General features: G+C 37.9%; 1 protein-coding gene across 1 annotated transcript; it reads right to left on the minus strand.

The window, feature by feature from the left end:
- Nucleotides 1–1,201: 1,201 nt before the first annotated feature.
- cplx4a (complexin 4a) lies at nt 1,202–6,890 on the minus strand (the record flags this gene model as incomplete). Its single annotated transcript, XM_079660243.1, has 3 exons — nt 1,202–1,429; nt 4,124–4,211; nt 6,727–6,890. 3 exons carry the CDS (start codon nt 6,888–6,890, stop codon nt 1,202–1,204), a joined length of 480 nt encoding a protein of 159 aa, XP_079516369.1.
- Between the last annotated feature and the right edge of the window lie 4,316 nt (nt 6,891–11,206).

Below are 11,206 nucleotides of genomic sequence, written 5' to 3' on the forward strand. Positions count from 1 at the left end.
ACCCCTCACAAGTGTTTGGATAATGCCCAATTAAATTAAGACCATTATCTTAATTCACTGCATTAGCCCTGATTCAGGTAATTGGGAGTTGCTTGATTTAAAATACTTAATGGTTGTACAAGCATAAATCACTGTACAGTAACACAGTGACTTTTGACAAGCTAAGGATCTTTTAAATGAATAATAATTGGCTTACACTTGGAGCTTAGTAAAGACATTAACATGAAAAACCATATGACGTTGTATGTGAAATGTTTGAATACGTTTTCTAGCACCACAACACAAGCCGACACATTTCATGTATTCAATATACATTTTTATTTGAACAATACATTTACAAGTATACCTCCATTCTTTCATCTGTGTTTATGTACATTGCTTTAAGTCTTGTGGAATAAATGATTCAGTATTCTAAAGTTAGTTTCTGCAAATGCTTAAGGCTCAACACCTTTTCTTACAGTTCATATTTGTATGTGTAGAAATGTTAAATAAATAAAACATGTTGGGACTTATGAACACTGTTTGCTTTGTGATAACACCAAAAGAAAACAAAAATCTAAAAGTCATAATTAATTCAAACACCACATACATAAAAAAAAAAAAATTCTAAAATAACCAACAAACCAAAAGGAAAGTTGAAACACTCACACAGGCTGGATTTTTTGAAAACTTTAATAAGGTTTGTTTTAGTTTTGGTTAGTTATATATTTGACTGAAAACACACTTTCAGAGACTTTAACTGTCTCATTTGACAACAAACAGAAAAAGTTAACATTAGATGGCGTAAAATCAATGTTTTGAAAAGTATTGTGGCTTTTAAATGGTGCGAAAAGGAATACTTGGCTTGGAAAATCACTTTTCTACAAAATGCATCAAAAGAAAACAGCCATTGGGGAGAGATGGGGCACTGTGGTTGCAATTAAAATATGTTCAGTTTATTGCAATCATAAGTTGTAAATGACTACCCATTCAGAAACAAGCTAACAGGGAATGTTACAGTAAATCCTTCAGTAGATGTTAGCAGGATGATTTAGCTCATGATAAAAGTAAATTCTTGGTTTGCTGTTGTAACCAAATCCCAAATGTATTTATACAGCTCAGCCTGCAGATTCCCAGAAAGTGTTGGAATTCATTTTCCTGTGTCATTCTCTTCCTCTTCTTCCTCATCATTCAAACATACACTACCCCCCCCCTCACATGTTCACATGACGGAGCACTTCTCCTCTGCTTTTGTCTTCATTTCGGTGACGGTGGCTGACGCCTTCTCCTTCAGCTGGTCCATGTCCATGTTCTGCAAGTTCTGAAACTGGCCCATGAGGGAGTCCTTGCCCTCCTCCTCCGTGGCGTCCTCGTCCACCATCTTCAGCAGCTCCTCGGGAACGTCCACGTCGTCCCCGGCCATCTCAATCATGTTGTCATCCTGCTCGCTCTGCACACCAGGAGAAGACACGGTGAGAAACACAGACAAGATTTAACATTCTGTGTGTGTGTGTGTGTGTGTGTGTGTGTGTGTGTGTGTGTGTGTGTGTGTGTGTGTCTGTGTGTCTGTGTGTCTGTGTGTGTGTGTGTGTGTGTGTGTGTGTGTGTGTGTGTGTGTGTGTGTGTGTGTGTGTGTGTGTGTGTGTGTGTGTGTGTGTGTGTACATTACATGTTACTTGTGTACAATCAGTGGGTATTGAGGAGGCCTTTGTTTTCAATCCTATAAGATATCATAATGGCTTTTAGTTGGTATGACATCTCTTTGTCATCCAGATATTTCTTTATGGCAAAATCTTGGAAGGAAACTGGTCAAAATTCTATTTTAGAGATTTTCGGGTAACGTTTGGGTAATTTAATTGAGATTTACTACATTAATTAATCGACATTCACAAATGTTATCTTTAAATCATTGGTGCTTGTTTTTAAACACTATAAGGTAAATTGTAATAGTTTCCCCAAAATATTATTAAAATGACGTTATGATATATATTAACTTTCAAAGTACCAGACATGACCGAGGGTATTTTCTATTGTTTTCCTCGATTATCACAGACTCTATATTTTTGGCATTGAATTAATATTTGCAAGAGTAAACAACTTAAAGGTTTTTTAGAGGATTAACCTGCGGTCAGTCTGCTGCATATCCAAAGCATTCATAATATCTTTGACCTTTTGACAAACATTGCAGTTTGTTAGGTGATTTATGACCTAATTTCTAGCTATTCATTGATTAATTGAAAAATGATACTGCCCTTCTTTTATTAAACTTCAATTCCAATGTAAACACATAGCAACTTTCTAATACCGCAGATTGGTCTGTGTTTGTTTTCAAATCGTAAAACCTTAGGCAGACTAGCGAACAAAAATAGAAGAGCTCTAGGATCTAGGTCTTAATCCACGTTCAAGAAGCTGCTCTCCTGGATATTCTGCTCTCTCTGTTTTCTACATTTTCTTAAACAGACTGAAGTCTCCTTTGACTTTACTTTATGTGCCTTTTGCATCATAGAAATGCTACATTTAAACAACAAACTCAATCTAATTGCTTGAATAGTCATGCAACAGGCAGCGTGCTAGGACTACTTTAAACTCAATCTGTGGGATTACTCGGGACCTGCTTTAGCCTTTCCTCTCTGAATCCCAGCGATAGTCTAAAGATATCCACTATAGCATTGCACGAGACCCTAATTCCATTAGACATACAGCACCAACTTCCTGTTTCTACCGCACACTTGTACATTCAAATATATAAATGATTAGATTATAATTTTTTCTAACTAACTCAGCATGTATGCACATTCCAAACCTCCTACCCATTCAAAGAAACATAATTAACAGTACAGGATCCCTTTAGGTGCCTTATTATTGTTTGAAAACCCATTTAAATGCACATTTCACTTCTAATAAAGGCACTTTGTCATTTGTTCCTTTTCAAACTGGAATGCAATGTAAACACCATTGAGGGAAAATAATTAGATCTATATGTTTAGACTAATGCTATTGTCCTCATTATATATGTGTGGTTTCAATTTAAAAGACAAACAGTGAAAAGAAGTGCAGCCATTGTTTAAAGCAGGAGACTGAACAATAGAGAGTCTGTTGCGTTACATATAGGAAAAACCTACAGCAGCCAAGGTCATCACTGCATTCAGATAAACACAAATAATGGTATTAGAAAAGCTGTATAAGAAATCAATTGTGCTCTTATATCATAAAAACACACAGTTAAGTACTAGTCAGTTTTAAATTAGATTGAATTATAGTATAGGAAACACTCCTGTATGAATCTCTAAAAGACCTAATTAAAACCCCAACATACCTGTTGTGCTCCTGCCATTACAGCTTTTTGTTTAACAGTCCTTTAAATCCTGCAGTCGCTCGGTTTACATCCACTAAAATAGATGTTGCTCACACTGCCGGCGTTCCCTAATGAGCCTGGGACACCTGCTCAGAGGCATTTGGCTTTCTAAGACCCAAGGTGCTACATGGGACACATATTAACGTCTTCCAGAGCGCTGGTTGAACGTCCTCCTCGCTAATCTATACTGGCACGGCTCCCACCTCCTGTCGCACATGCTGGAAAGTGCTGCTGTTGGATCATTATAACCTCAGCCATGATCAACTTAGAAGACAGAGGGAATTAAGAATTTGATAAATATTTTAAAAAAAAAAAGTATTTAGTATGTTGGATGGTTTCTTATTGGCAACACTTACATTTGTATTCTTATTTGTCATTTATTAGCAGCAAAAAATAACCCTATGTTTTTAAGTCACTATAATTGAGTGAAAAAGCAGATGTTAGTGTTTATCAATGTACTTATCAACAAAGTTAACCCCTGTGTGCCTTCATAAATTGGAGCAGCTGTATAAAATGATAATGAAAGACAATATATTAAAATATCGTAATCATATAAAATATGTCTTCATCTGAGAAGTTATAAACCTCGAAAATACTGGCCATTTATAAAACACTTAAAATGCCCTTTACTCTAGTGTATTAAAAATCACTTATTAGACATTCCTTTGGTCCTTGTAATACTATAATAATTTGTATTAATAGTAAAGTATTATGCATTTGTGTTCCTTTTCAGAATATGAATATAGAGTACAGATTGAATTTTAAATATGAGAAATGATAACTCTTTACCTTTGGCAGCCTGTATTTGTCTCTGAGGCACACCCTGAGTGTCGCCCTCTCTGCTTTCTTGTTTAAGAAATCTGCATCTCTCTCCATCCTGAAATAGAGATTAAAAACATGTTTACCACAATAAGCTTTGCTGCCGGCCTCAGGAACATCCCAGGTTAACAAGAATTGTTTCAGTTTAATCCCTTAGAAAGGAGGAAAGCTGCAACAAAATACCAGCAAAGTGGAACATAAGGACCTTGTGTTGTCATCAGTGCTTAAAAGACCGCATAATACATCTTTCAGAATTTGAGTTTTATGAAAAAATGTTTCCCTTTTGTTTTGTTTGTTTGCATGCATACACATGGGCCTAATTATATAGACAACATATAAGTGTTCAACTCAACACCATCTACTCCAGTTCTCTTGAATATCAATAAAGCATTAAAGCTGAAAAAAAACAATTAACTAAAATAGTGTTTACTGAGATTACTTTAATCAAAAATAATAAATGTTGACCCCATCTATCACTTCAAAATATAGCAATCCCTCTAATTTGTGCTGGAGGGGCTGTGGATGGTGAGAGACTTCACACATATATTTTGGGACTGTCCAAACATTCAGGGCTTCTGGAAGGATGTTCAAAAGGAGATTAAACGGGTGCTGGGCATTACCTTTACTTTGGACCCAGCACTTTATATACTGGGTATACTGCCCAGTGATATGGACAGAAATGTAGCTGTCTTACTAAGAATTCTTCTTCTAATTGCAAAAAAATGGATAGCCGCAGCCCCCCAGCATAGTCCATTGGAGAAATAGGGTAACAAAATGTTTATTTAATGGAGAAAATCACAGCAAGACTACAGCTGAAAACTGATACATTCGAAGAAAAATGGTCCCGGTTGTATTAAACAAGCAACACCAGAGCTCTAGCAGCACCTCCTTATTTATTTATTTGTATTTATTTATTTTTCATTTATTTTATTCACTGCACTTGTACTTCTTTCATCTGGATGGTAAAGCACTGGCTCTTACTATCATAATGGTTCAGGTATTGTGCGATCATATTGCCGATGAGGGGGAGTGATAATGTCTGTAATATGTTGATAATGTTTACACAATATGGAAATTGATAACATCAAGAAACTGTATGTCCTTTTGGTGTCCAAGGAGGGCATGAATAATTAACCCTGATGTACAACAGCTGCAGTTATGTAAGCATCTCCATGTATGTATGTATTGCACTACCTAATGCAAAATGTTTAACACCATTGGACTATTTCCAGTGTCATTATTATACTATTGCTGAAATCTGAAATCTGTAATGTGCACACCTACATTTATTTGCCTAATTCATGTTATAGATATTATTTCATACTCATACATTTATTTCAGTATTTTGATTTGACAAAGACAGTCTCACATACTTTCCTTCAGCCAAGTACAGATGGGATTATTAGGCCAGACTGAGTCAAGCAGATTGGAAATCAAGCCAAGATGCCACCATTTAAAAATAATTGATGCAACAAAACAGTGGAGTGAGGTTCCTGACACACAGTGCATTTTTTATTTTGACTCTTGGTCTGGCTAGATAGTTTATACAGAAAACATCAGTTAAATCCAGTCTACAATAATGGAGAATGTTGTCATCTTTTGAAATCTACCTTTATATTTACAATTACTATTTTAATACCAACAATTTAAGAATGGGAAGGCTGGATTAATCTTCTTATGTAATACGGGATCTGTTCGCTGCTGCAACATCTTTTCACAAAAGTCCAATTTGTAAGAGGAAATTATTTTTCACACTTTTTCTTTCAAATTAAACTGAGGATGGAATAACTTGTTGCTAAATATACATTCATACATTCAAATCATGTGTATTATTTTTACATATAGCACAGCAACATGGCAGTGTGCAAAACCAAGCTACCTGCTGTATAAATAACATCTACTTTCTAAAAATATGTTTATATTCCATTAGAAATAAATGAAATGCTTTAAAAAAAAAAGAAACCGCTATTCCGAATGTTCTTACAACATCTACCTCACATGCAGATCTAAATAAAATGGACGAATAATTATACAGCTGCAGGATTGTGATTGCTTTCCTTTGCTGCTCCAGCACATAATCTCATCTATCATAGAGTTCATCCAATATGTTCTGCTTTCAAGTAAAAAAGATTCAAGCAGAGAATAAACTGCCTTTATAAAAATGCTTCATTGATGTTTCAAAATCTAGAAATTCCCCAAAGTGTTACATAATGTTGTTCTTGCTGCAGAAATAGAGGGCAGATTATGGGAGATTATTGATCCAGGCAGGACCATTAGCCCCAGCGGGTCATCATGCAGGAAAGATCGAGTAGGGTGGTATCTGTGACCTTCAGCAACAGATGCACTTCTCAAAAACACACCCAGCTTGTTGTAAACTCATGAAACGAATATATAAATATACATTTAGTTAGGGTACGGGTAAAAAATATGTTAGTGCAAAAGAGGGGAGAGTAAACAGTGCGGTGAAGTAGAAAGTAGTTAGTCAAGGTCAGATTGGACATTCTGCAGCCATACTGTTTTCAATGGGCCAATGGCATGAATTGAAAATGGAGCACCGTCCATGTTGTACTCACTTCTCCTCCACCACCTGTTTTTGATACTCTTCATACTCTTCTCGTGTCATCCCTGCTGCTTTGGCTGGATCTGTGGGGGCGGCCTCCTCTTCTTTGTCACCTCCACCTCCAAGGCCAATTCCCGACAGGGGGTTCCCAATCATGCTCTTGATCAAGAAAGCCATCTTGGGTTGCTGTGTTCACTCTGCGAGGGTGAGAATATATTTTTTTGTAGGTGAAAGTGATGCTGCTCCCCTGATGGCGCCCTCCGGTTCGGCTTTCTATAGCTGTCAAATCCAGTGGTAGCTCTCTAGCTAACCTGCTGCTTGTCTACGGAGCCAAGGACACACTGACGACAGGCAACAGACACACACACACACACACACACACACACACACACACACACACACACACACACACACACACACACACACACTAACACACACGTACACAACGGCCATAATCTGGATTTAATCCTCCCTGCTCCACTATGCTAAGAGGCAGATGGCCTGTTTTTTGTCTATTTTTAAAGCATGTAGACCTGTGTAGATGTTTATCTTTATTAACTTTGACACTTTTTGCAGTCTTTGGAGGAACTAGGTGCAGCTCTCATCTTAAACAGGGTTTTGGAGATGGCTGTCCTCAGTTTAGGACCATACATATGTGGTTTCCTCCCACTACCGCTTAATCATATTAGTAAAGTACTGACTGGCCCGTGTGCAGCTTACAGCGCAGAGACCGAGTAGAGAGAGAGAGAGGAGCGGGATTACTGCGTTGTTTATCCCCCACTGAGGCCATACCGTGCTATTGTTCAGAGAGAGGTTGATTGACAAGAGTATGAGAGATGGGGAGAAGGCGGCTCTGGTTTCATTTCATCAAATCACTACATAGCTATCTGCAAGCTTTGGTGAAGGACTTGTTGATCACCCAAATATTCTTGATTAAAAACAGAAGATGTTCATCTATAACCAGGGGTTAAATTGGTTGTGGCTCAGCATCCAACGCTCTTACGTAAAACATTTTTTAAAATGCTATTCAAATGAGTGCGCTCCTTATAAAACGCTGCTGTATACCAAATCCAGGGTTTCCTGCCAGTGTTGTAGTATAGAGATGTTTTGACTTTTGAAGCTGTTACCCCAAATGTACAAACCGTATTGTTGGTTGGCTTGTTGAAGGTGGCTCTCTGTATGTTTAAAATAATGAAAAAAGTAATATGTTATAAATATCATGAAAAGAATAGTATAGTATCTTGACCAACATGTAAGTCATTTTATAGTATTGTTATGAACCTGGGTCATTATGTCTGCATTTTCTGGTGTGTGTGTGTGTGTGTGTGTGTGTGTGTGTGTGTGTGTGTGTGTGTGTGTGTGTGTGTGTGTGTGTGTGTGTGTGTGTGTGTGTGTGTGTGTGTGTGTGTGTGTGTGTGTGTGTGTTTATGTGTCTGTGTGTGTGTGTGTCTGTGTGCAGGTGCTTCCTGGTGATTGGACCAGTTTGCCAATTGGCTGCCTGCTTCCTGATTGGACTACCTGAATGACATCAGCACTATTTGTGAAAAAAAGTAATGGTATAGTGTGTCGAAACATTTGAGAAAAAAGTCATAGCGTGTTGAACAATTTGAAAAAAATTCATCGTATACTCTGTTATAGAATTGGAAAAACGTCATAGTAAAGTAAGTGGAAACATTTGAAAAAAAGTCATTGTATAATATGTCAAAAAGTTTGGAAAAAAGATGCAAAAGATGTCCCATATGGTAGCGGTTAGGATTCCTGTTTTTTCACCCAGGCGGCCTGGGTTCAACTACCGGTATGGGAAGAGGTTTTATATGGGAAAAATAATCAAAGTATAAGCTTTTTCAAATAAATGGAAAAGAGTGATTTAAAAAATTGAAAAAAGTCATAGTAGAGCAGTGGTTCTCAAACTTTTTCTGACATTCCCCACTTTGCACAGGTGGGCCTTTTCAAGCCCAATCTGTTCCTCATCGCTCCAATAAAATGGTTGGCCAAGCTTAAAATTGTCAAATGTATCGTTCTAAAACAGGGATCTGAAACCTTTTTTAGAATGAGAGCTACTTTCAAAAAATAAAACAAGTCGTGAGCTACTTTTACTCCTCTTTTTTTGTTTTTTTGCAATGTATATAATTAGCACATGTTAACATTATGATATGCTTACCTTTAACCTTTGTGTGCTGTGGGTCTGTGGGACCCGTTTTCAGTGTTTACTAAAATAAGATCTATGCAATTTAAAGTGGACCTATCATGCTATATTTGAATAATATAGTGTAGGACCATACCTATATAAGGCATATTTATACTTTTTATTTTTCAAAATACCAAACAAATCATGCTTTTTAGCCATTCCTCATTTCGCTCAATTTAACACTGTCTTTGCATGGGCTGATTCTGTGAGAACAGCACCATCTACAGGCCTGGCATATGTACTACAGCGTCTCCAGCGCTTTCGAACGGCAATGTCCGTGGCTGTCTCCTCCTGATTGGTGGAGTTGGCCCAATAGCCGTAGCACCACTTCTGTGACGTCAGAGAAGTGTTCAAATCTGGATCAGTCTGTATCAGATCCGTTGCAGCCCCTTAAGAGATTTGGGTATGGAGGAAAATAGAGAGGGTTGTGTTTTCTGACACTTGGTGAGTTCCCTGGAACACCGGGGACACATATTCATGTATAAAAGACGTACAAAAGTGCATTTTGCATGATAGGTCACCTTTAATTATTTTAACCTGCTTTATTTGGGGGTGGACCTCACCTCCTCTAGGGGGGTCCGGGGGCATGCACCCCCAGGAAGATATATTTTTTAAATGTTGAAATTAAATGCATCAATCTGGTTGGCCATTGGGAGATTCTGGACTTTTCCCGGTGGGCCGCTGCCGTTGGTGGGTTGCTGCCATCGGTGGGCCGCTGGCTCTGGCAATGGTGGGATGAGGACTTTCACAGCGCCGCTGGTACCACATCCGGCTGTGAAAGTCCACCGCCGTTGCGAGTCTCCGGCTGTAACAGTCCACTACCGCCCGCGAGGATCCAGATTCGATTCTGGCATGAGGACCAAAAAATGTATTTTAAAAAAAAGAAAAAAAATGAATCGCGTCCGTTTGCGACCCACCTATCACATCCCTGGGCCCCACCAGTGGGGCGCGCCCCACACTTTGAGAAACGCTGTAGAGTATGTCCAAACATGTGAAAAAAACCATCATAATCTAGTGCAGGGGTTCCCAACCTTTTTTCCCAAGAGCCACCCCAAATGACTCCTGTTGGAAGTTGCGCTCCCCCCCCCCACACACACACACACAAGGCGTGGGGGGGAGGGGGGTGGGGGGCGCAACAGTGGTAATTAAAGTTTAAAAGTCTCAAAAATGCTACAACTACTGTCACAAACTGGATGAATGTGAAGTATTTTGTTAAAGGAGGATGAAAGCTTAATTAAGGAGCACTATTGGAGTGACTTTGATGGTTATTGGACTCAGGATTAATTAATTTGGAGTCCCGCCGTATGAAGAAATTAAAGGACGGCACAAGTGGAAACAATACCCAAAGGGATTAAACTCTTTTAAAACACATGCTCAAAGTAAACCGGATTTTGCCGATGTGTTTATGTGGATTCAAAAGTCATAAATAATCTACAAAATGGAGGAGACCGATCTGATCGGAGCAACTGTGACAAATAATCCAACTGAAACGGGCATGGACAATGACTATGTTATAAAAAAAATGCGCTTATCCAGACAAGCCTGGTTTGGACACTTTACGGGCAGAAGAAACATTTCTATTAAAAACAAAATTATACATTTCTGTCTTTTATGCCTTTAATAGCTACTAACTTGAATTTTCATTAAAAATAATTAATCAATTATTTTTCATATTTTATTGTAATGTAGACACAAGGCTTTTAGCGACAATCATGTATTGCGTTACAATTATATGTAAAAAAAAAAAAAAAGTCTAAATATGATATTTGGCCTCAAATCATCTGAGGCCTTGCCTTTTTTTTTTTTTCCCTAGGTTGGGAACCACTGATCTAGTGTGTCTCAAAAATTTGAAAAAAAGTCTCATTGTGTGTGAAAAAAAGCCATAGTATAGTGTGCGAAAGAAATTGAAAAAAAGTCATAGTAGAGTATGTCCAAACATGTGAAAAAAAGTCATAATATAGTGTGTCAAATTTTTAAAGAAAGTCATGGTATAGTATCTCAACAAATTTAGAAAAAAGACAAAAAAACATGTCCCATATGGTCTAGTGGTTAGGATTCCTGGTTTTCAACCAGGCGGCCCGGGTTCAACACCCGGTATGGGAACAGGTTTTATATGGGAAGAATAATCAAAGTATAAGCTAAGTTTTAAAGAAATGGAAAAGAGTGAGTCGAAAAATTGAAAAAAGTCATAGTAGAATAGGTCCAATGTGAAAAAAAACGTCATGGTAGAGTATATCCAAAAATGTGAAAAAAGTCATAATCTAGTGTAGGGGTGTCAAACTCAAACACAGTGGGCCAAAATAAA

Source organism: Notothenia rossii, assembly GCF_949606895.1.
Source record: "Notothenia rossii genome assembly, chromosome: 11".
In the NCBI taxonomy this organism is placed as follows: domain Eukaryota; kingdom Metazoa; phylum Chordata; class Actinopteri; order Perciformes; family Nototheniidae; genus Notothenia; species Notothenia rossii.